This window comes from Glycine max, chromosome 15 (genome assembly GCF_000004515.6).
Source record: "Glycine max cultivar Williams 82 chromosome 15, Glycine_max_v4.0, whole genome shotgun sequence".
Lineage (NCBI taxonomy): Eukaryota > Viridiplantae > Streptophyta > Magnoliopsida > Fabales > Fabaceae > Glycine > Glycine max.
Genome location: NC_038251.2, coordinates 12,016,786 through 12,042,329, shown reverse-complemented (window position 1 = coordinate 12,042,329; position 25,544 = coordinate 12,016,786). Strand labels below are relative to the sequence as shown.

Here is a 25,544-nt window from a genome sequence, read left to right as displayed (position 1 = left end):
ATAGCTTTGCATCTCTATCATATGATAGGGGCTCAATTAAATAAAGTTATCCGTATGTCATAATAAACTGATTCATGATTGATGGAATGTTAATAGGAATAAGAAATCAAAGTTTCTAATTGGTCTATATAGTTATTGCAGTTAAATGATTTGGCGTAACCAAGATGCATTGTGGAAGCACGAGGTTATAGGATACAGTGATCCTATGCATTTGGACAATTCACAATTGCTAACAAGTCAATTTTGTTTCGGAACTTTCAAGGAAAGGATTTGCCATTTTTGTGTAGAAGTATATCCTAAAATTCTTCGTTGAGGATAAAATTGTTTCATATTATATTTAGTAATCAGTAAATTTTTCCATATGTCAGAATATCAATAATCAGTAATATAATTAAATATTCCTTAAAAATCCTTGGCAGTTTGTTTAGTTCTTGCCTAGAAGAAATCGGAAATGGAAATGGTTTTAGTAGACATTGCTTTTTAGTTCCAAAATGCATCATCACTCTGCTCAGATCAGCTGCTTTTAAGATTAGAAAGAAAAAAAAAAAAAGAACTGAGACATAGGTAATGGTCCAAGTTCCGGTAATTCAAATGTTAACTACTGTGGAGGATGATGATTGAGGTTTTCTCATGAGGGATTATGTTCATCTTGAAGGACCAATTAATATACACTATAAAACCTCGTTTTCATGACTTGTAGAACAAACATATTTTGATTACTGGCATAAGGTATCTCGTGCTGCGGAGCATTGATTCATTTTCTGTCCATGATTTTACATATAAACTCTGATTTACCACTGGTATGACTGACACCATTAGCATAGTCAATCTCTAATAGCAGTTACAGGGAAAAAAGGAAAGTGCTTATTAGACACCACTGTCTCACTCACTCTTGCATCTGTATTGGTGGCATAATTAATCATTGTGTAATTATAAGTTAAGAAGTGTCCCATATAACCATTGTCTTTGATTATCCCGTCATTTAATTAGTAATTGTGTGGATAGTATAAATGTAATATCTCCTGGTACCTTAACTATCAAGCCTCATCAAAGTAACTCATTTTTATTATAAGCCATATCATATTTGGTTTCAAAGTAGACTATAGGCTGAGTTTAGAGAACATCAAAATATAATGTAATGCAAAGGTGCCCTATAAGATCACTTCAATGCTTCAAGCATACGCCTCAGGGTTGGCCACAAGATAGGCATCCACTACCTTGAGGAGGGCCAAACCTTCCTCCCTTGCAGCCTTGAAATCCTCCACTTTGACATCAACCCCTGCTTTGGGATGATACTTGCTGACATTCTTGATCTTGCAACCTCCCTCTTTGGTGGCCTCAAACTTAATCTCATGTGCAATTGAATCCACTTTTTCCAGTGCAGCATCCCCCTCAATCACTGCATAGCTGTATGTCAATTTCTCTTGGTCTATTGCATCAATTCTATGCTTCAAGTGTTTGATCTTATTACCTGCATTGAAGGCATTACCAACAATGATATCTTTGTTAGTCATTTCAGTTTGAAACCTACCAAAAGATATATGGCATTATGGTTAGAATATATTTAGAAAACCAATTGATTAGGACATAAAGGTGAAAACTAATGACTGGTGAGCTTTACCTCATGGTATGAGAAATTATCATATGTTCTAGAACCACCATGTACCTATAATCTCAGTTAATCCCCACATGACATGTAACCAAAATGAGTTAATAAAACTCGTGTCATGTGGAGATTATCTGGAAGCATAATAGACTGGGATCATGTAATAATTTCTCCACATAGTACATTCCTTGGCCTTTTAGGTCAGGGTTTGCAATTGGGTGGGTATTTTGAGCTCTCATATGCCAATTTCCCCACACCACCTTGGATCCCAATTCTAGGTCACAAAAAACAAAAACAAAAATGATAAAGTGAAAATTAGTGTGAAATGGTACAACTGGCCTTCAACAATGGTTATCTCCTGAATGCTTCCAGGGCCTCCATTCCCTTCAACCAGTTGAATATTCTTAATGGCCTCAGGCATCAGCTTGGGGATGAGGTTTGGAGCATCAAGGACCAAAGCCTTGAACAACCTTCCTGGCTGGACAGTGCTAGTAAACTCATCTGTGAAAGTGAGAACCTCCATGTTAAGTTTGAAGTGAACTACAAGATATGGCAAGAAAATTAAGTATAGAGAGCACTTGGAAATGCAGTGATGTGAGAAACCAGAGATGTGTGTATTTATGAATGAAGAGGTTAAATAAGCAATTAATGTTACATTTGACAATATTTCAACAAACTACCACTATTGTAAAATGGACCATCCCCTTGCATGCCTTATTAATTCCAATGGAAGTCTTTGTTTCCTTAACCTACGTAAATATATAATCAAACATTGCAACCTGTGGGCCTATTTATCCTAATATATGCAGCGATATTACGAAATCATATACATTGTAGACTAATGAATAAAATACTCTTGTCTGTTTCTTTCAACTACTTTGAAAGCTTTGAAGTCTAAAGTGGAATTAATTTTTCTTTGTCAGCATGACTTGAATATATGATAACCGACTCACCGCTATTTATATTTCCTTCAGCATAGGCCTCAGGGTTTGCCACAAGATAGGCATCCACTACCTTGAGCAGAGCCAAACCTTCCTCTCTTGCAGCCTTGAAATCCTCCCCTTTAACATCAACCCCTTCTTTGGGATGGTACTTGCTGACATTCTTGGTCTTGCAGCCTCCCTCTTCAGTGGCCTCAAACTTGATCTCATGTGAAATTGAATCCACTTTTTCCAGTGCTGCATCCCCCTCAATCACTGCGTAGCTGTAAGTCAATTTCTCTAGGTCTATTGCATCAATTCTATGCTTCAAGTGTTTGATGTTATCACCTGCATCGAGGGCATAACCAATAATGATATTTGTTAGTCATTTCATTTTGAAACCTACCAAAAGACAAATCATATTATGGTTACAATAAATGTAGAAAACCAATTCTTTAGGACATAAAGATGAAATCTAATGATTGGTGAAATTCAGCTCACATATTATTATATGGTCTAAAACAGGTGCCTATGATCTTACTTAATTTCCACATGACATGTAATCAAGGTTTTCAATTCATGAAAGGAGTTAATAAAACTCAATTATGTGTAATGTGGAGATTGTCCAAAACCATATTATACTTGAATGATGTAATAATTTCACCAAATTGTAAATTCTCTGGCCTTTAAGGTCAGGTTTGCAATTGGGTGGGTATTTTGAGCTCTCATGCCTATTTCTTCAACACCCTTATCCTAATTCTTAGGCACAAACAACAACAATAATAACAAATAAATGCTAAAGTGAAAATTAGTGTGAAATGGTGCAACTTACGTTCAGCAATGGTTATCTCCTGAATGCTTCCAGGGCCTCCATTCCCTTCAACCAGTTGAACATTCTTAATGGCTTCCGGCATCAGCTTGGGAATGAGGTTAGGAGCATCAAGGATCAAAGCCTTGAACAACCTTCTTGGCTTGACATTGCTAGTAAACTCATCAGTGAAAGTGAGGACCACCATGTTGCTTAGAAGTTTGAAGTAAACTACTACAAGATATGGCTAGATAGAAACTTAAGTATAAGGAGCACTTGGAAATGCAGTGATGTGAGATATCAGAGATGTGAGTATTTATAGATGAAGAGGATAAATGAGCAATTAATGTTACATTTGACAATATTCCAACAAACTTCCAAGGTGCATGTCCCACTATTGTAAAATGGACCGTCCCCTTGCATGCCTTATTAATTCCAATGAAAGTCTTTGTTTCCTTTACCTACGTAAACATCTAATCAAACAATGCAAACTGTAGGCTAATTAATAAAAATACTCTTGTCTGTTTTTTTTCAACTATACTTTGAAAGCTTTGAAGTCTATAGTGGAATTAAGTTTTCTTTATCAGTATTAAAACCTCTGTGTGTAAACATTAAGGCCAGTCCAATCTGTAATTGATGCCTCAAATTTCCAATATTTCCTTCAGCATGACTTGAATATATGGCCACCGAATCACCGCTATGTTAAGTTAAGAGAATCACAGCCAAACATAATAAATGTGGGGGTTGGATTTCTATTTGAGTCTCTAATTCAGTTGAGAATTTATTGGCTGCATTCATGAATCTACTGTGTGTAGCCACAAGGGTCTCAACTTCAAACTAAGAAGCAAATAGAAACATCTTAAAAAGTGAAAATGATGTAGAAATGGCTCTAGCATATCTTAATACAAGACCAAATTACATTTAACACAATAAAGATTCATTTCCTTATTGTCTATTGTTCTCCCTATTATCATGCATGTTCATAGCCATCAGTGATCATAGGCATAGTTGCTATTTTTACACACCATAGACACAACCACCTAGTGTGTCTGCCTGTTTAAGGCAACAAATTAATATCGTACTCTTTGATGAGTTCCCATTCCCAGCCCTACCTTGTAAGTTGTAACAGATTGCTTTGAAGTTTTAATTAATTGTTTGACTATATACCGGAATAAAATAAAATCTATATATGTAGAAATTTAGAAGTTGATCGAAACTTGTTCTATTTTAATGGCCGAAATAGTTTGTTGTGGTCGTTATATTTGTTATCTTAGTTCAGCATCAGTGGCATGTTCTTTCTCTCTGTTAAGGAAAAATAATGCTAAAGAACGAACAAAAGTAATGTTAATCTAAAGGGTAATTTTAAAAAAATTACTCAATTTATTTTAAAGAAAAATTCTTTTAAATTACCTAATAATATTTTCCAATTCTTCCTGTGTTTTTTTTTTTACTTAAAAAAAATCCTGTATTTAATAAAAGAACAATTAAATTAGTTTTTGTTTTTGTTACTCACAACTCACAAGTATTAGATTCCAAAGCATTTATACTTTAGACATTATCAAACGCTAAATATAAATATCTGTTTTGATAAATATTCGAATGTTGATTTATCATGTTATGTGGTAGGAAATAAATTTCTTTTACTAAACTGAAACATTAATAATTAAATTAATTTAAATACACATTTTAATTATATTTAATAGTTAAAAAATTAATAATAATTTTATTATTAAAAACTATGTTATAAATACATTAAAAATGACAATAAAAATACATTAATTTTACCTTTTAAAAATAAATAAATTAATACTCTTTCCATCCTAAAATAATTATTGTCCTATGTTATTTAATATCGATAAAAAATTAATAATTTTAAAAAATTAATTTTATATTATCATTAATATTATAAAAATATAAATACAAAAAGATAATTAATGTTACATTAAAAATTAAAATTAAAATTATTTTAAAATATATTTTTTCTTTTACACAACAATTATAATGGACTGGAGTGTGGAGTGTGTAATATGCAATGGTCATGAAAATATTTCATTTATATTGTGATTTAATTAGGAATAATTATTTGTAATGGATTTAAAAGTGAAAACATTTCTTTTAACTTTTCTAATTATTGTCCTGAAAATATGTTCTAAAATAATTGTCACTTTTAACAAAATTACAGGATTTAACATTATATTCACTTTTAATTTCTAATGGATTGATCCTATAAACACTTCTCCACTCTGATTATTTCTATCAAACTAACATTATATTAACTTTTAACATTTTTCATATTTAATAAGTTAATTTTGTTAATCCTGTAAAAAAAAAAGAGTTAATTTTGTTAAAATAAATTGTTCCAACTATTATCGGACCCTTAGCACGGCAATGCATAGCCACGGTGACGGGTAACCTCTCTGACTCCAACCTTTGCGGCGGCACCCCCTCTCATTTTCTCTCATCAGGTGCTGAGTAAGGTAAATCAGTGCTGTAATTCAAATAGTTTGTTTTCTTCCCTAACAAATTCACTTTCAATTACAGATCAAATCAAAACTAAATTACATTACATAATAAGGAAAAAGAATAATTGCTTATCTTGAGTAAAAATCACAATACAGAAATCAAAATAGCGAAAATTAGGTCAGGGAATTGTTTTGACGAGAAGAGAGGCATAGAGAGAGAGAAAGCTGCGCCTGCTGGCACTGGTGGCGCTTGTGAGCGGTGCCGGCGCTGGAGCAGAGGGTGCGCACCGCCTCCGATTCCCCAGGACACGCCAGAGAAACGAGGCACATCGCCAGCCCCTGGTTAAGGTGCCGGCACGCTGAGTCGCGACTCGGACCCGCCGGAACTCGCCGGTGGCACTCCCGCAGCGCCTTCTCCACGCGCTCGCACGTGTCTTCTCTTCTCATCTTTCTCGTTCCTTCCAGATCGCACGCAACGCAACGCAACCGAACCACTACGTAATTGGGTCTGTCTCTCTTTCTGTTACAATGCTAGTTAGTACCAGTTACCTGTTACCCCAAAGAAAGACCATAAATTTGAACTTAATCAGAAATTCATAACAATTAATTAATCAATATTTTATACAGATGTAAATCAAAACAACCAATTTTTTTTTTAACAATAGCCATCTACTAAATTTCATGTATTCAAATTAATCAATAATGGTAAAAAAGAATAACTATCTTTTTCAATATAAATAAAAATAAGAATGTTTGTCTTTAATTATCATTATTTTTTCCTTATTTAAATATTCTTACAAAAATTAAAATAAAGAAAAGATATTTACAAGAGAATCAAGTCTGAAAATACAAAAATATTTGCTCCATATAATATAACGTTACATATATATAAATTTTATACTATAATAATATATTTACTCTTATATTATAAATTAAAATACATAATTTACATTTTTTAATTAGACATTCTTTTATATTTTGTATTTTAAATCTGCATTGTAACTTGTAAGAGAAATTATTGTATGACATTTAGTTGAGTTTTTCAATTTACAGAAAAGAGTTCATAAAATCCAGCTGTAATTACCAACATTAACCTATACCATTTTCAGAGAAATATTATTTATGTTCCATAATTATATGTTTGTTAACATATGTGGGACAAAAAGACCAATTAGTTCTTTTGATTCTCTAAATTAAATTTAGGAATATTTTTGTAATTTAATCTTTAATTTTTTTTAAAGAAATAAAAAGGTTCTCTCCTCTCTCGTAGCTATTCCAAAGACTCTAATATCTTTCCGTTTCAATAGCCCTGTCATGATGTTCGAATCATTTCTCAAACTGGGAAAAAGAAAATCTTATGAGATTGAGTGGAAACAAAGTATATATAAAAAAAAAAGCTTACATGTGTTTTTATTTTTTTTAAGTTAGTATTTTTTTTATTTTTGTAAGTTTATTTTTTTAATTCTTATAAGTTTTTATTTTTTATTGTTGGTTTCTATAAACACGAATTTATGAAAATTATAAATAAAAAAATTAAAATCTTATACCAACTAAAATTAAAAAAATGTAAACCTAGGGGTCCTAAAAATAAATAAAAAATATTTTACAGGATCAAAATTAAAAAAATATCAATTTAAAAGGACTAAAATTTTTTAAAAAATTACACGGATCAAACATGAAAAAGCCTTAATTTACGAGAATCAAAAGTATATTTAAACAAAAAGCCTTAATGTTATGGGATTCCAGAATGTCTGTCTTTAATCTTGCCATAAAAGCATGGATGTGGAATTGCTGTCCCTAATGCTTTGTTGTCAAGAGTTATCAAAGTCAAATATTTTCCAAAAGGGGATTTCATGGAAGCCTTGGTAGGACACAATCCATCATTCACTTGACGAAACATTGTCTCTTCTAAAGTGGTGGAGAGGTAGGGCTTTTGGTAGAAGTTAGTATTGACGTATGGAAGCAACCTTGGTTTAGATTAGCAACCAACTCGTGTATACAATCTGCCACGTATCTAGGAATGGAAACGCTGAAGGTGAAAGACCTTGTGGATCATCTTTCGGGTGGATGGAATGTGCCTCTCATCAATAATTTGTTTGAACCTCATGATGCTCAAGCCATCCTCCAAAGTCGTGATAAACGTATTTGGGCTCCTACGAGAAATGGCATTATACGGTTAAGAGAGCATATAAACTGATTATGCACAGGCTCACTGACTATGAAAGATCGAGTGAGAATGAGTGGTGATTGGAAGTTGATTTGGGAGTTGGAAGTGCCTCCGAGAGTGAAGGTATTCCTCTGGAGGTTGTGTAGTAATTGTCTGCCCACAAAAACTAATCTCAGAACTAGGGGAATAGATTGCTCCTTCATTTGTCCGTTATGTGAGCATGAAATTGAGTCCACCTTCCATACGGTTTTTTCATGTTCTCAAATGCTGGTTGCTGGGATTGTGTGCAGATGAAACATGTTGTAGATGCACTTACCCTTCAGGCAGAATCTTGCCTTCAAATGGTGATGATGTTATTTATATTTAACCAAGTGTGTAGTGATAAGCGAAAGAGAGTAGCTATGCTGCTATGGTGTCTTTGGCGGCAGAGAAATGAAAAACTTTGGGACAACATAGATAGATATTTCTGACTATAGTATTGTTCAGCGTGCATGAGTTCATGCTAAGATGACGGAGCTGAGCATGGTCCCATGCATAACCGGTCCCGTCCAGTGCTGGGGCACTTGAAATGTTGTGTTAATGTTGTGTTTTTTAATCACGAGAACGTCACATGAGCGTGATCACACAGGGGCTGCTGTTGCGGGGTGTACAGTTATGGATATACAAGAAGAAGAGGCTTGAGCTTTGCATACAACTTTGAAGTTTGTCTCATCCCAAGGGTTGCAACACGTTCAGTTTAAGATGGACTTCAAGAGCGTGGTGGACAAGATTAAAAACTCTCTTGATGATGATTCTAAGCTTGGTTTTTAGTTCACGAATGCAAGAATGTGTTATTACAAAATCCAACCTTTATAATAGGTTTTGTGAAGACCAAAGTTAATGGAGTTGCCCATGAATATTCCTTGTATGAGGAATACTAACTTCACACCCTCAAGCACTTTCCTTTAACCACACTTCATTGATATTTGGCATTTTTGTTTAGGTCATCCTTCATATGATAGGATGCAATTGTTAAAACAAACTTATCCTATCTTGATAAAATCTTTGTTTGTGACACTTGTCATACAGCAAAACAGAAAAAACTTTCATTTCTCAATAGTGACTCATATGCTTCTAGTCCTTTCTCTTTGATACATATAGATATTTGGGGACCTTGTGCCACGATTGCTTTGAATGGACATAAGTATTTTTTTATAATTGTAGATGATCATACTAGATTTGTTTGAATTTTTATAATGACTTCAAAAGTTGGGAGTCAAACTCATTTACAAGCTTTTGTTTCCTATGTTGAAAGGCAATTTAATACAAAAGTGAAAGCTATTTAATTAGATAATGGTGTTGAGTTTATCATGAAACAGTTTTATCACAGTACTGGTATCATACACCAGACTTCCTGGGTTGAAACTCCATAATAAAATGGAATAGTGGAGAAAAAACATTAGCATTTATTAAATGTTACTTAAGCCCTTCTTTTTATGTCCAAGTTACCACCAATTTTTTGGACTTTTGCTTTACAACATGTTGTTTTACTTATCAATTGTTTGCCAACTCCATTTCTTAATAATATATCTCATTTTGAAAAATTATATGACATTGCATATGACATTTCTTCCTTAAAAATCTTTGGTTGCTTGTGCTACACCAACACTCTCACTAATAACAGGAAGAAGCTTGATCCTAGAGCTTCTGCTTCTGTTTTCTTGGGCTTCAAGCCTCACACTAAAGGATATATTACCTTTGATCTTTCCTCTGGAGCCACAATGGTATCTAGACATGTCATTTTCCATGAAGATTGTTTCCCTTATGCCTCTCAATCTTTTCCCACATTCCCTGTACATTCTTATCCTACCATTTATGATCATGGTAAAGATTTGGATTTTTCTTCACCATCTTCACACTCTACTATCCTTGATAATTCTCAATCGCCTAACACTTCTGTTAATCATTCACAATTGGATTCCTTAGACACTTCTTCCGATCCATCAAATTCACCAATTATTGTTGCTCCTAGATGATCTAACAAGGAAAGAACCAAACCAAAGAAGTTTCAATACTTTCACACTATATTCACATCAACTGTTACTAGTCAACCCTTAGATACTCGTTATCCTTTAATCTCTATTTTATCTTACAAAAATTTGTCTCCTACATACCATAGTTTTATTATGGGTGCATCCTCTGAGACAAAACCTAATTCATTTAAAGAAGCTTCCCAATCAAACAAATGGATCAAAGCAATGAATGCTGAAATTGAGGCTTTAGAGGCTAATCATACTTTGGATTTTGACTGACTTCCCTCCTAACAAATCTGCTATTGGATGCAAATGGGTTTTAAAGTTAAACACAAGGCTGATGGGTCACTAGAAAGATATAAGGCTAGGTTAGTAGTCAAGGGGGGTATACTCAAATTGAGAGTCAAGACTACTTTGATACTTTTTCCCAATGACTAAGATAACTACTGTGAGATTGTTACTTGTTTTAGTTGTTGTTAACAACTGGCATTTAAAGCAATTAGATATAAATAATATTTTTTTGCATGGAGACCTTAATGAAGAAGTTTACATGACTTTGCCTCCTGGAATGCCCTCAACAAAATCTAATCAAGTTTGTAGATTATAAAGATCTTTGTATGGCCTTAAACAAACCAGTAAATAGTGGTGTGCTTAATTGTCCACTTTCCTCAACACGGAATTCATCTATAGATAATATGTCATTATTTGCGGATTGGGGAACAATTATTGCCTTTTTTTTTAGATTACGCAATTTTGATGCAGGACATATATTAAACTTTTGAGATGTTGAATTTCAAGTGCGTGGAAGGATTTTGGACTTCGTGAAAGGGTTCAACAAATGATGCGTGAGAGACCTCTTCTCACTTCTAAATGATCTTCTCAGTTTGAGTTCTAATAATAAAATAAAATAAATATAAAATATAAAATAATTAAACCTGCACAACCAATAAATCATTAAGGTGTTTTAAAATTTTGGTGATGTGAACCAATAAAAAGGAGTGCAATTAAAATTTCTCTACAAGAATATTGAGAAATTAATATGTAATGAAATATGATGAGTATGTTTTAGTAAAAAAAAAAAAAAACCTGAATTAACCTTAACTAATCTAAACATGCATGATAAAGATGATTTGGTTCTAAGTGATATATATATATATATATATATATATATATATATATATATATATATATATATATATATATATATATATATATATATATATATATTTTGCAAAACCTAAAAACATTAATCGATTCAAATTGAAGTATCTTTTAAATCCAAACCATATAGAACCATCCTAAACACTTAAAGTCTAAAGATGTAATATGCAAAATGATATTTTTTATTGAATATATGTTATTTTGTGTTCTTTATCTTTTTTATCATTTATAGTTAAATTAAAAAAAATAAAGGAACAAAAATAATATTTAATTTTATTTATTATGAATTTTAATTAAGTAAAAATTAATATTTACCTTGTGTAGGGTAAAATGCTAATTACATTTTTTTATATAAAAAATGTCATTTTAAAAAAAATTATGAAATTTAAAATTATTAAAAATTTAAAAACTAATGACAAATTTATCCATGTATGTTTCAATTAAAAACATATTTTATGCTAGTAAAATAATTATATTTATATTTGTGTTTGTACATATATAAATGGTTCTGAACCCCTTTTTTCCATTCACAGCACAAAAAATAAAGTTGTCAACATCGCTCCTCTCATTCTTCCCCCCAAAGAAAACATGGCTCCTCTCCCGCCAGTGTAAGCTAGATTATTAGTTTTTTAGTGAGGTGCTGCTGAAATCCCTAATTCGACTTTCCACTTGATTACGATCCCTTCACCCTTCTTAGGTTTGGATTTTCTCACTCTCTTTTCGTTTTTCATTCCTTTTTCACCACGCACTTTCCCAATTTAAAACCAATCCATCATCATTCTCTGCTACAATTGCTTGCAGGATGGCAAATGCTGCAGAAGATTTCTCCCAATTCGGGATTTCAAAGGAGGTACTTTGCTTGTTGTTCCTTTATTTGCATCATCACAGACACTTAAAAATGCACACTTTTTGGGGAGTAGGGCATATTTTATATTTGACTTTGATATTTATTTTTCAGGAAAAGGATAAGCTTGTTGGGGAATTGATTAGGTACATGCTTTTCAAAACCCATCAAAATTCAGGGTGCCCCATTAAGAGAGAGGAACTCACTCAACTTGTTACGAAGAACTATCATCAGCGTAACCTTCCTACCTTTGTGATCAATGAGGCTAAGGAGAAGCTTTCCTTTGTATTTGGCTATGAAATGAGGGAGCTTCAAAGGGCCCACCCTTCTTCCAAAGCCCAGACACGGTCCTCCCAACAAAGTGAGCATTTTGCTTCTCTCTCTCTCTCTCTCTCTCTCTCTCTCTCTCTCTCTCTCTCTCTCTCTTTACTTTTGCCTTCTTAGCCCATATAATGACTCTGATTGGATTGGATATAACTTTTTCAATAAGTGTTTGTATGAGAAGAAAATAAGAAGTTAAAATGAAATAAGTGTCTCGTGAATTAAAATTAGCTTATGCATGAGTGAAAATCAGTTTTTGCAGAATTTTTAATGGAGAGCTTCTATTTAAGTTGAAGTGACAAAGTTTATTTTAGTTTATATGTGAAGCTTAATTCATTTTACCTTCTTGTTTTCTTATTCTAAGTGTTTATTGAAAAATTTATCCAAACAGGAACTATAGTTGACATGTCATGGTAATGAGTTCTAGAATTGTTTTGTTTTAGACTTCAGTTTTGTGAACTTTTAACAAGAGTTTGAGCATGGGTTATGGATGGTTTTATGCAGAAAATGGTGAAACAGTCATATTGGTTGGATTGCTTATTCGGTTGTTTTTTGATTATGAATATTTTAATGAGCTGTTGCTGGGGCGTTAGAGTCATGTAGTGTTATGAACTCGGACTGTTGTTGTATTTTTTATCCATTGTTTGAATTCAGGACCAGTGACTGCCTTCTTGAATTGTAAGCAAATATGGATCTGCTTCTATTCTATGAATTGTTTGACAACCAAGGTTTTAAATTGTGGTTGGGGTTTTGTCGCCTTTCTTGATATTGCAGACAACTGTGACCACCATTGCGTTGTTGGGGAGATTAGAGGGAAGTAAACATCGGATAGATTTACACCGGTGGACCACGAGTCACCACATAAAGAAACTTAACACCACACTTTAACCCAAAACCTTAAGGCTTAGTGTGATTTTGACCCCCCTAGGGAGTCTATCTAATATGCTTGTGCTCCCATTTGCCTTGCCAAGCATGCTCAGACGGTAGTTATCAGGCATGCAGTTGACCAGAGCAGACAATGTCGGGGCATGGAGAGGACCAGATGGCTACAAGTAGCTCTCTCATTAGGTTGGTGGTCATGCTTGTATTCCATGATAGAAGACTAGACTAGGGCTCTGCTTTGACAAAATCCTTGAGGATGTTCACAACAGCCAGAGCTGGTTCACATACTACAATGTGCTTGTCTCATCATTCATGGAGATGAGCCACCAGTGCCAAGACCTCATGATGCTTCCCCCTGCCGCAACATGCGTCGCTGCATTAGCCCCTCCTGACGAAACGGGTTGGGGCTTTCCTTTTCCTTTTCCTTGATTGATCCATGCAATAACCTAGAGTACCTCATAGGGCTTAGGAGGGACTGTGTCATCCCTTCATCTGGCAACCTCATGACCACCAACAGGGCTGCAAACAGGATGCGGCTCGAGATTCTCGACTCGGAAGTCCCATACAGGCTTGTAGAGCCCATACGAAGGCACAACTTTGATGTTAGAGATAGGGCACTCTATATAGCTGTTCAACCAAGGGGACCAGCAACTCAGGTTTATGGGTCTTCTTCTCACTTATGTACTCAACTTTTTCACTTTTGTCCGATGTGAGACTTCACCTCACACTTGTAACCCAACATGCAGTGGCATTACTGTTGTAGACACCCCAAAAAACTTGATGTTGTGGCCACAATCACTGTCGCAGACTGTTTTTTAAAACCCTGTTTCCTACCTTTATAATCATCCTGCACTCTAGTATATTCAATGAGTTAATAATTGATGATTGATCTGCCTTTGTGGTTGAGTTGGCTGTATGTTTAGTATCATTTGAACTTTGAAGAACTCTGCCCTTGTAATACTTTTACCTAGGAACCCATAGAGACTACAAAATCCTCAGGGTTCATTTAACATTGTTTTTTTCTATCTATAAAAATGTTGTGCATATACATTAAGAGGAAACAAGTAAATTTAGACTGAATTACTCTTTTCTTGTTCAAATCTGTTTGTATTCCCAGGATTTTCCAACAATATTTTAGTTGTTGTTTTCAGGTGTTGCGGATTCGAAATCATATATTCTCATAAGTCAACTTCCTCCTAATGTATATGAAAAATATGTTGTGGATGTTAATACTGCGCATCTATCCGGATTCACTTTTGTGATAATTAGTATTGTATATCTTGCTGGTGGCAAAATTCCAGAAGGTATGATTGCTAATTTAGTGTCATGATGCTAAAATTATATATCTACATATATGCATATGTACCTAGTAAACTTATGGAAGTCAATGCTACTTCTTTAAGGTTTCTTGACAAATGTCATAAATAAAAAGCTTCTGCATTTTACATTTTGCTTGTTATTGGCTTAAAACTTCACTGAAAGTTTCAAGTGCAATTCTGATACTGTCTTTTTAACACAATGGAAATCCTGGTGAGACTATTGTAGAAAATCTATGGAGCCAAATGAGGAGGATGGGTTTGGGTGAAACTGAGGCAAGTCATCCAGTCCTTGGAAATGTTAAGCAAGCATTGGAACTTCTTGTTCAGCAAAGGTAAGACTTTTTTAATGTGATGGATTTAAAATTACAAAATTCTTTGCATTTTGTGGCACCTCCGAATGCTAGTGACAAGCAATGAAGTGATTCTTCATTCATCTTTTTCTTTATAGGTATTTACAGAAAGACAAAGTTAATGGTCCTGAAGGCAATACCGTATATTATGAGCTTGCCGAGAGAGCTTTAGATGGACCCATGAACGACAGGGTTAAGGAATATATCTCTCAGGTAGTGTTTTGGGAAAGCAAATTTTATTAGTTTGTGGTTAGTTCTTTCTTTTTTAATTCATTTAATTCAATTTAATGTTATGCTATAAGGGTGCAATTGAATATACAGTTCAATTAAGCTCTTATCAGACAAGGATTTATGCCATAAATTTGATCTCAAACCTTATGGGAATAAATTAAATTTTTTTTTTTGATAAGCTACACTAAGAAGCTTACTTGAAATAAGTTAAAAAACTCTTATGGAAGTTATAAGCTATTTTTATAAGTTCAAACAAGTTCTTCATAAGCTCCTTCAAATGTTGATCCATGTTGCTATTTATATTATTAAATTGTCGCTGAATGCAGTAGTCAACATTGGAAAAAGAAAAACAAATAGAGCAGTGTGTGTGGAGGATTGTTCAGATATGTTTCACTGCAAGACCAAGGAGGTTTAAAATTTTGTGCCCTGTCTCCAATGTAGCACTGCAGTTGTACATATAGGCAAACAGAGAACAAGTGATAACTCAAATATTGGATTTATTTAAAATAAAACTAAAGAAATATAGTTTAGTTTTGTTTCAAGTAATGTAGGGATTGCTGTTTCTGATAACTCAAATATTGTTTCAAGTGATAACAAACATTGCTCTTTGTCAAAGAAATATCATCTAATGTTGTTGGTTTTGAATAATCCTACTATTTTACTTGTGCCTTTCTGAAACATCGTTCCTCTTGCAGATTGTGCAGGACAACACTTCAGTGGGTGCTGCCTAAGAGTTGCTAGCTCGTCAGTGTCTAATAGAGATACTAACGTGGTTCCATTTGATTACTGAATTTAAGCCCTAGATTCTTCAAGAATCTCAATCTAAATTTTGTCTTCAGCGAATTCTGCTGATTGGATGTATGAATGTTTTCAAAGGTTTGTTCAGATTTGCCAAAGTTATGTAAATTTGAATTTGAGTTGTGTACTGTATATAGTTAAGGTCAAGTTCAATTTTATGTTATGTATCTGTCAGAAAGCAACTAATACTTTTTAGTTTAGATGTTTGGAAATTCTTGCAGATGACAAACCAAATGAACGAAATCGAGTTTCAACTTGAGTTTGAATTGGTCACAAAATTTTCTACTTATTTACACACTTGAAACGTTAATATGTTGAACAACTGGTTGAATCGGTAAAATGTGATTCATACAATTGTTTCTTGTCTAGAGAGGAGTGTGTTCGTGATGTATGGATACAAGAAAACAATTGTATGGATCTATTTATAGGGGATGCAGGTGTGAGTTGAAGGCTTGGGATGGGGTTCTATTTATAGGGGAGTTAGAAGTTGGCCCATCAAACATACACAACATTATAAAAAGTTAATTTCATTATTCTCTTATTCAATAATTTCTAACATATCAATAATTATAAAAAATTTAATTTAATTAACAACACCATAATTATAATTGCATAAATCACACAATTTAATAAGCCATACAATTTAATTAAACATACAAGATGAATTCAAAATATTATTAAAACATAAGCTCATTCTATCAACTATCAATTATTATGTCTTGAAAAAATTTATGACATTATCTAGTACTTTTAGAGTTCAATTCAGAAATTACACTAAAAACCAGGATTTTAACTATTATAATAATAAGTTTGACTATTTTAACGATGAAGGATTAGAGACCTTAACTTCATGAATTTGTTGGTGTCTTTCTCATATTCTTTGTTCTTTCCTTAATTCTTGAACTTGATTTCCTCTTTTTGTTTTTTTTTTTTCGAAAAGGGGATGGATGAGCATCAAAAGCAGGCCAAGCATCCCAACTATGTTGGTACCCATGAGCTTGATTTTCTTCACTCCTTACCTTTCCCTATTCTTTCAACTTCTTTGATTGCTATTAGGTGACTTTTCTTATTAAAAAAAAAGGAAGAGAGTTTATCTATCTTCTATTGTTTTCCATACATTTCTTGATTCTAGTTTAAACTTGATTTTGTGCCCTACCTACCGTTCCCTTTCTTGTAATTTCTTTGATTGACGTGAGGTGACTTTTCTTATAAAAAAAGAGGAAGAGGGTCTAGTTATCTTTTATTGTTTTCCCAAACATTTTTTTTTCAATTTTCCAAGAAAAAAATATTGGTAATTATGCATATTTGTTTCCAAGAAATCCGATAATTGTTCTCATATACCCCAAAGAAAAGAAAATTTTGGTGAACACAATTATAAATGGAGAGAAGAGACTTATTTTAGATTTATTTCCAATTTCCTAAATTAATCCCCACTAACTGATTATTAATAGTAAGGAATAAGAGACAATAAAAATCTTTTACACAACAATATAATAACTACTCATGTCATAAATAGGCGTCTTTATATTATTCATTATAGTTTACGGATATATCTTTACAACATTATGTGTACACCCAAATAACTCCTTAACAACTTCACACTTCCTCACTCAAATAAAGTAATTGAAGTAACATGCATGAATGCTCAAATGACACACATGAGCACCACAATCAACACCAAAAACTAAGATTGGTATATGGTTCAGTTGTAATCAGGATTAGCCAAAAGATGATCGTCAAAAGATGATCCATCAGCTGACATCTCCTTGATACTCTTAAGAAACTCTTATGAGTTGAGCATCGCCTCTGGTGTAGTACTTGCGTGTGACCTTGATGATGCATCTTCCATCAGGTTTACCACCAATTTGTACTCATTACACATCTTATCTTCTCTATCAGAGAGCACATTGCCTTCAACTATTGTGTAGTCATACACGTAATTATTTACGTCGACCACATCTGCCTTTTGATTCACATATCCTAATCATACACATAAATAAACGATAAATTAATATATATATATATATATACACACACACATGAATTATCACATTCTACCTTTTGGTTGACACATCCTAATCATATACATATCCATAATCATCTACAAGCTCAAACACATGCACAGATGCACCATAAGCGAGATACGTCGACTAATTGTTCCATGTATAAATTTAAAAAGATGAAATTTAAATCATTTCCCCCATATATTAATCAAATAAGGACATGTATAACATTTTTACCACATTAAATAGCTAGTATCCACTAAGAACAAATCGTAAATTAAAAAAAAAATCAAGTATTATTGCTTAATGAATTTAAGATATACCGTGAGCAAAAGATTTTTAATTATATTATCAACCAAATAAAAATACTCTATATATACATAATTTTAAAGTAATTGTTATAAAAATCAATAATTTTTAACCATATAGCAATTTGCCATAAGATGATAAAATATTGTCAATATATTCTAGATAAATTCTTATATATTTTAAAAATGTGATGACAAGAATATAAGAACATAATATAAAGTTTATCTCAAAGTTAAACTTAATTAACCTTCAGGAATAGTGAACTTCTTAATTGCTCCCGGCCTTCCGTCTCCTTCAATGATTTCAACACTCTTGACTAAGTTTGGTAAAACTTTTGGGAAAAAATTGCTATAATCAAGGGCAATGGTTTTGTATAGTCTTGCAGGAGCCACGGCAGAAACTAGCTCGCTTTCAGTGGTGACAATTCCCATAATTTTCTGATACAAGAAAAAAAAAAAGAAGATTAATGCAAGAAGTGATCATATGAAGAAGGCATATGAAGAGTTTATACAGGCGTTGCTGTTGCTGGTTACCGGGAAGAGGAAATTAAGTTCCCCTAATACGCAAACTTAATGTTCAATTAGTTTGATTTTTTAAAATAATCTTCCAAATAAATAAATTATTAATGAAATAGTTAAATCAAGAGGTGACTTTAGAACTTAGAAGGATCCAGCTCCTTCTAGATGACTAGTCAAAAAATTTTATGCCTTCTTTATCATACAATAATTCATAGGAAATATAGGTGAATTAGTCTATTGAAGCTTGATTAACACTATCGAATAGTTTATGTATAAGCTCATATAGGTAGCATAAATTATTTAAAATATAAAGCAAATTAAACTCTATCTACTTGTTTGGTAATCACTGATTAAGATTATCCTTTTGTTTATTCTCGGGGGAAATGCCGTGTACAAATCTGGTCAACCGAACATTTTTTTAGTACAAAAGTAATAGCAGTTTACACCGTAAAACATGGCATTCTCATGTTTTTGGGTATATTCTATCAACCACAAGATGGCATTATTTTCTGTAAGGTGTAGACGTGTAGTGCTTTTTAGAGTTAAATCAGAAAATGACGCTAATAATAGAAAAAAAGTAACATATTAGATAGGTATTAGGTTAAGGTAGCCAAGTGCCTATTCAGACTCACACAAGACAATGATCATATTTACTAATAATCATAAGATTAAGTCACTTAATCTTGCTTAGAGACGAATTACCTAAATGGTAATCAGGACACACAAGCCCAAGGTTGAAGGCTCAATAAGATTGGTATAAAATGACAGGATTCCTAGGTAAAAAATCATTGTTCATTGAATACACATTTATTATCTGTATTTATTTCTCTAGGCTGAATCGTTACTTGAGCATCAGAGTATCTTTTGCATATACCTTCCTTTTTGGATCACACCACTCGATTAAAGTGAAGAAGGAAAAGGAACAACAAGGACCTTTCCGCATAAGAAGTAGTATTCAATCAGATTGTGATAGGAACAATTTGATGCCCATCGTGGGGCCCTGTAATATAGTCCATGATCCTAAGAATTATGGCAATTACACGAACTAGAACAAACACAACAACAGAACGACCTAGGAATCAACAACATGAAAAAGCACATGTGGAGGACCAGACCGACTTATCCTCAATGGTGAGGAGGCTGCAAGGTGCAAGTATTGGATATGTGCCAACACCACATCGAAGAGCTCATGGCCCTTCGACAGGAGAATGCATAACTACGAGAGGGTAACCAGTCCTAGTGACCTAAAAATGAAAAAACTATTAGAGCAAAGGCATATTCGACAACCTTTGAGATACCAAAGGCACCAATGTTAGTCTTTGGCAAGACACACACCCAGTCTATAAACACAATGGGGAAGCAACTACAATAGTTCAAGAATCCCTTCATCCCCGACATCATGGAGGCTACCTTCCCTTACAACTAGAAGAACTTGACTATTGAGAAGTACGATGGTACTAGTGACCCGGATGAGCACCTTGACATTTACATCACTTAAGTTAACCAGTATATTACTGACGATGTTGTCCTATGCCGAGTGTTCCTCACATCCTTGAAGGGTCAGGCCCTTCACTGATTCACCTGACTGCCCCCAACACCATAGAATCCTTTGATACACTCACTGACAACTCATTTCATAATGCAATTTGCAATCACTCAGCCTCATCACTTGACGTTGGTGGCTTTGGTCAACATACGATAAAAGAAGAAAGATTAATCGATTCAGACTTTCATGGAATGTTTCTGAAAGATAGCTTTGAATATTCGAAACCTAGACTCATCAGTCACCATGAACCACTTGATACCAACACTTAGGTAGGGACCCTTTCTAAAAAACTTATGCAAGAAGCCCGCTTCTAACATGGATAAGTTGTGGCAAAGAGCAACCAAGTACATGTAGATCGAAGAATTGATCGAATACAAGAATCATGTTTAAGTCGAGGCTACGTTAACCAAGAAGGAGGCCGACAAGCCTAACTTTAGCAAGACAAGGGATAAGGGATTGACCACCCCGAGAACCTTGTTACACCCAATACACCCCGCTCAGAGCAAGCAAATCTCACATCCTAGATCAAGCCTTGGCCACCGAAATTCTAGTCATGCCAAAAAGAGTCAACACTCTGCCCAAGGATAATTTCTCCAAATTTTGTTGGTATCATTGCAACCAAGAACACTCAACTGAAGAGTGTAGTGTCTTGAAGGACAAGATAGAGGGCCTCATCAAGATGGGGCACCCAAAGGATTTTATCCACAAGCCTCAATCCTATTGGCGTCACAACAACTATAGGCAAGACCATGACAAAGGAAGAGAAAGGGATTGTAGTCATCACTCTCAGACTAAAAGGCGAAGAAGCCAAAGCTGGTCTAGAGAAAGGGAGGAAAAATCCCTTGATCAATTGAGATGTGTCATCAACACCATTGTAAGAGGATTTGCTAGAAGAGAGACAACCACCTTAATCCGAAAAAGACATCTACAATAGGTCTGGCCAGTGAACATGGTTTCCCCACACAAAGCTCCAAACATGTCACTTATTACCTTTACTTCGATTGATTTCAAAGCAATAGACCTAGATCAAGATGATTCTGTTGTAATAAGTGTAGAAATCACAAGCTTTATAGTGAGAAAGACACTTATTGACCAAGGGAGTTTGGCTGATATCTTATTCTGGAACATTTTCAAGCAGTTGGGTATATCGAACTTAGAGCTCTTTCCTCATGACAACCCACTATTCGGCTTTGTTAAAGAAAGGGTGGGAACCAAGGGACACATATGGCTATACACTAAGTTATGCCATAAGGGACCACAATAGAAAGGTCTACAAATCTGATAGTGATAGTGCATGCCGACACCCCCTACAACATACTTCCCGATTGTCTGTCTTTAAATCCTTTGGGTGCTATAGTGTACACCCCTCACTTGGCTATAAAGTTCCCCTTGAATACTGGATACATCATAACAATTCATGTCGACCAAAGAACAACTAGAGAATGCTATATGGAAAGTCTCAAGCTAGGCCCCTTAATGAAAGATGAGCCATGTCGAGTTGTGCACTATGTGGAGATTATGGCAGGGATCGAAGGGTTTGAGGAGCTAGATCTGGACCCAAGAACTAATACTGACAATAGGGTTAAACCATATGAAGAAACATGTGCCTTTTAGCTTGACATTCAAAAGGAATTGGTTACCTAACTTAGCAACCATCTATCAAGGGAAGATAGGAGTAGCTTACAACAAGTTATCCGTGCACATGCTAACATGTTCTCACGGTCCACGACCAACATGCCAGGGATAAATTTGACCTTCCATTAGCATAGATTATCTATATGTCGAGATGTCGAACTCATAGCTTAGAGGAAGAGAAAGATGGGGAAGAAAGGTGTTAGATAGTATGGCAAGAGGTCTCCAAACTGATGGTAGCCCAATTCATCAAAGAGGTAGACTACACCACATAGCTATCAAATGTAGTCATGGTCAAGAAACCAAATGGGAAATTGAGAATGTGCACAGACTATATTGACTTCAATTGAGCTTGCCCAAAGGATGCATACACCCTCCCAACATCGACCACTTGGTAGATGGGGCAGTGGGATACATAACGTTGAGTTTCCTTGATGCTTATTGAGGCTAGAACCAGATCAGGATGGACCCGATAGAAGAAGATAAAACATCATCCTCGCCGGGATTAGCCATTTGGGTTTCGCCAGGGAGGTAGTTGGTTGCCCACCATCTAGTGCCCCGCTTCCGAAATATCATAAATTAAAATGAAGTCTCCATTATAGACATCTTTATTGATGTCAAAAATGGATTCATCCTGGACCTCACAATGGAATAGTACTTTTAGGAGGTAGTGATTGAATTCGAAATCATGAGCTTTGTAAACTTCGTTATATGTTTTCTGCTTAATCCAAATTTTCTCCTCTATTTTGGCATCTCTTTCCTTCTCAGTAGTACCCAAAGCAGACTCCAATCTCATAACCTCCTTCTTATTAAACTTGTTTGAAGCCTCAACATCAATAGCACATTTCTCCAGCACCTTCATCTCAGCCTCAAGATCCAAGACGCGTCCCTTTAAATTTGAATTGTCTTCGACCAAAGTAATATTGGCTTGAAGAGTCGAGTCAAGAGACAATCATGATCCAAAATAAGGCTCAGATTGACAAGTCAGCCTTCAACTTATCAGTATTCAAAGAACATTAAAGGTGTTGAGCAATTGTTGTCGCCTTCAATGGGAAGGCCAATAAATTTGCCCAATTGGCCGCATCATCATTCTCATTCAACATGTGACGCCATGATCCAAAATAAGGCTCGGATCGACAAGACAGTTCGAAGCAAACTCCTTGACAAAGAATCCTTGATTCATCAAGGCCGAAAAGGACGACAACAGGTTGGCCAAAGGAAACTCCAGCAATTGTTGCTTCATCCTCTTCGACTCTTTATGCTCAGGATCTTTGTGTTGGAAGGTTCCTTCAAGCCACTCTTATGATCACGGATTTGCTTCTTATTCTTATGTTTGTCCTTTCCCTTGGGATCCTTAGCAGTAGGGTCACGAGGACAACATTACTGGCAAAAAAAGAAACACAGTTTGTTTGAGCTAGGTGGAATGTCACCATGTATGCACAAGCTTGAGCCATGATCCTTGAAACAAGCTAAAATAGTAAGTTGCAAGTGTGAGCAAAAAATTGGCATGTGTGTAAAGGAAAAACAACTAACCCTCAAGATCCCGAATAGGATTCGGAGACCAAAGAAGTGAAACTAATGGTCAGGCAGGGAAAGATTTGAGGAAGGCGAGGTCTCGGAGTTCTTCATCGGTCAGATGCTTCTTGGAGTACTTGTCATACTAGCCAGGACATTGTTGCTAATAAACGGGAACAACGGTTTCCCTCTCATGTTTAAGAAAAAGTTTTTCCTAGTAACCAGACTTATTGTTACTTTAAAGTAGTTGCTCTTGAATTATTTTTTTGTATGAAAAAGTGAATGCTCGATAGAGGGGGTGAGACAGAATCCATATTAGAGACATCCATCACGCCTTTTTGTGTGGCTGACAACAAAAATAATGAAGAAACAAGCTCGGGGTGACCTTAATATAAGTATATAAATACAAACACAAGGCCCAAAATGCTTGTATGACAGCCCATCCGTTCGGATGTAACTAAGATGGAGCCACATTCAAAATGTGGAGGATACCCATGTTGAAATCATTAAAGGGCACCCTCACATGCAGATCTTGGAATAGGAATTCGTACGTATAAAAAACATCCCTGTTCTTCGACTCTTTATTCATAAATGCAAACTCGGGTGGAGGAGTAACGCCTGACCGAACTGTCTAAAGTGTAATTAGACAGTGTTCGCCTTCTAGGATAGAACTAATGAGAAGCCAACTAAGAAGATTTATGATGTTTGACTTGTCGTTATAGCAAGAAAAGAAGGTTCCCACTTCCTTATTGATCCATGTGTAACCCGAAAGGTTTATCAGAGGGCATACCTTTTCTCTGTCAACACGCACCGACGTTTCTTTGGTACCACTTCATCAGAAGAGTCAGGGGAACTCACCTCCATCTCCCTGGCTTCCGGAGAAGGAGGCCTCAGAATCTCGTTCCCACATCCGGAACCTTTTCAATGTTATCGACCACCCTCTTAGGAAGTTGGTTCAAGAAGGTCGAGAATTTGCTAAATTCTCCACTGCTAGTGGAAGACGAATCCTTTTCTGGAGTAGAGGCTGAAGAAATCATCATCGAGACGGAAGTATTAGAGGACACCTCCAGAACCTCCTCGTTCAACCCCTAAACCTCAAAGCCAACCCCTTCAGTCTCCCTTGACAAAGCCTCTGCCAAAACCATTATTACTAATTTTACAAGCAAACCTTCAAAAAGAAAGACTAAAATACATTATTTGGCTAAGAAAAGAAAAAATTAGAAGTTATGTAAGGTCGACAACATTACAGTGCCCCCTTTTATAGGTGATGGGCCTTCAACGTGCCCAAACCCAACACGAATCTCAACATTTAGATTAACAAAGATCTATATTTGGAATGAAGGGGCGTTTCAATTACCAATGTGGGTAGTTGAAGAGATGTGGTGTCAGACCACAATCTAATAATAGGGCGATGACCCTTTAGGGAAGCACAAGCATCGCCAGGAATTGACGGTCCAAAATCAAACACCTATCAAATGGATTCAAATGCTGAAAACAGACGATTTCACATAAAGTCACTACTAGAAAAAAGTAGTTTTAACAACACAGTAACGACATCGGTCAAAAATAACCGTTGTAGTATAACACGTGGTGGCAGTTTCATAATTATCAGTTAAAAAACGACAACGGTGCTGTAGAAAGCCGTACTCAAATAAGAAATCTGAAACTTCCACAACTTGTGTTTCGTGAAGACCAATGTGGTGTGTGCAGGATGTAGCTAGTCACGTGGCACTCAGTGACCTCACTCGTTTGAATATTGTCGTGTTATTGTGGACCTCACTCGCATTTCAGACCTCATTGAGGACCTAGCTTCTTCACTCAGTTGCCCTACACAGCTTTCATCACCGCTTCAGTCACCTCACTTGCCTCAGTCACCTCTTTGGTACTCTCCCTTCTGCGCCGGCCGGCACACCCCGTGACTCAAAGGTGAAACATATTTGGCCACTATTTGTGAGAGGCTCGAGCAGTTATAATAAACCCTGTAATCATCCTCGAAGGCCAAACGAAACCCTAGCCTTCTCATCTTGTAAGGTTTCTTTTTTCCTCTCTTTGATTTTTCTCTGTGTTTCATTTTCTACTTTCTTATTAGGTTTATCATAAGTTAGTTTTAGCTTTTGGACAAGTGCATGTGTAGAACCTT

General features: G+C 35.1%; 4 protein-coding genes across 4 annotated transcripts; 1 reads left to right on the top strand and 3 right to left on the bottom strand.

Annotated features, from left to right (window-relative positions):
- Positions 1–1,049: 1,049 nt before the first annotated feature.
- Positions 1,050–3,639, bottom strand: LOC100814569 (MLP-like protein 34). The gene is made up of 4 exons (XM_003546302.5): positions 3,359–3,639; positions 2,560–2,874; positions 1,946–2,107; positions 1,050–1,471 (listed from the first exon to the last, which is right to left on the bottom strand). The coding sequence occupies exons 1-4, from the start codon at positions 3,540–3,542 to the stop codon at positions 1,173–1,175; spliced, it is 960 nt and encodes a 319-aa protein (XP_003546350.1). The 5' UTR covers positions 3,543–3,639; the 3' UTR covers positions 1,050–1,172.
- A 2,202-nt stretch (positions 3,640–5,841) lies between these two features.
- On the bottom strand, positions 5,842–6,566 carry LOC100814044 (uncharacterized). The gene has a single exon (XM_003546301.5). The coding sequence runs from the start codon at positions 6,241–6,243 to the stop codon at positions 5,971–5,973; it is 273 nt and encodes a 90-aa protein (XP_003546349.1). The 5' UTR covers positions 6,244–6,566; the 3' UTR covers positions 5,842–5,970.
- Positions 6,567–11,665: 5,099 nt separating this feature from the next.
- Positions 11,666–16,138, top strand: LOC100813502 (melanoma-associated antigen 10-like). Its single transcript, NM_001254351.2, has 7 exons — positions 11,666–11,833; positions 11,938–11,986; positions 12,095–12,341; positions 14,335–14,487; positions 14,729–14,834; positions 14,951–15,065; positions 15,779–16,138. Exons 2-7 carry the CDS (start codon positions 11,939–11,941, stop codon positions 15,812–15,814), a joined length of 705 nt encoding a protein of 234 aa, NP_001241280.1. The 5' UTR covers positions 11,666–11,833; position 11,938; the 3' UTR covers positions 15,815–16,138.
- A 1,249-nt stretch (positions 16,139–17,387) lies between these two features.
- Positions 17,388–18,743, bottom strand: LOC100776973 (major pollen allergen Bet v 1-M/N). The gene is made up of 2 exons (XM_014767861.2): positions 18,441–18,743; positions 17,388–17,861 (listed from the first exon to the last, which is right to left on the bottom strand). The coding sequence occupies exons 1-2, from the start codon at positions 18,622–18,624 to the stop codon at positions 17,668–17,670; spliced, it is 378 nt and encodes a 125-aa protein (XP_014623347.1). The 5' UTR covers positions 18,625–18,743; the 3' UTR covers positions 17,388–17,667.
- Positions 18,744–25,544: the final 6,801 nt, after the last annotated feature.

Bases quoted from the DNA above. Each gene is read 5' to 3' on its own strand.
- LOC100814569 (XM_003546302.5), bottom strand. From the start codon at position 3,542: ATGGTGGTCCTCACTTTCACTGATGAGTTTACTAGCAATGTCAAGCCA. The intron at 2,108-2,559 runs GTGAGTCGGTTA...TCACTTTCACAG, and splicing joins TGAAGGAAATATAAATAGCG to ATGAGTTTACTAGCACTGTC. The intron at 1,472-1,945 runs GCCAGTTGTACC...CCTTCAATGCAG, and splicing joins GGAGATAACCATTGTTGAAG to GTAATAAGATCAAACACTTG.
- LOC100814044 (XM_003546301.5), bottom strand. From the start codon at position 6,243: ATGAGAAGAGAAGACACGTGCGAGCGCGTGGAGAAGGCGCTGCGGGAG.
- LOC100813502 (NM_001254351.2), top strand. From the start codon at position 11,939: ATGGCAAATGCTGCAGAAGATTTCTCCCAATTCGGGATTTCAAAGGAG. The intron at 12,342-14,334 runs GTGAGCATTTTG...TGTTGTTTTCAG, and splicing joins GACACGGTCCTCCCAACAAA to GTGTTGCGGATTCGAAATCA. The intron at 15,066-15,778 runs GTAGTGTTTTGG...TTCCTCTTGCAG, and splicing joins TTAAGGAATATATCTCTCAG to ATTGTGCAGGACAACACTTC.
- LOC100776973 (XM_014767861.2), bottom strand. From the start codon at position 18,624: ATGGGAATTGTCACCACTGAAAGCGAGCTAGTTTCTGCCGTGGCTCCT. The intron at 17,862-18,440 runs GTTAATTAAGTT...GTGTATGATTAG, and splicing joins GAAGTTCACTATTCCTGAAG to GATATGTGAATCAAAAGGCA.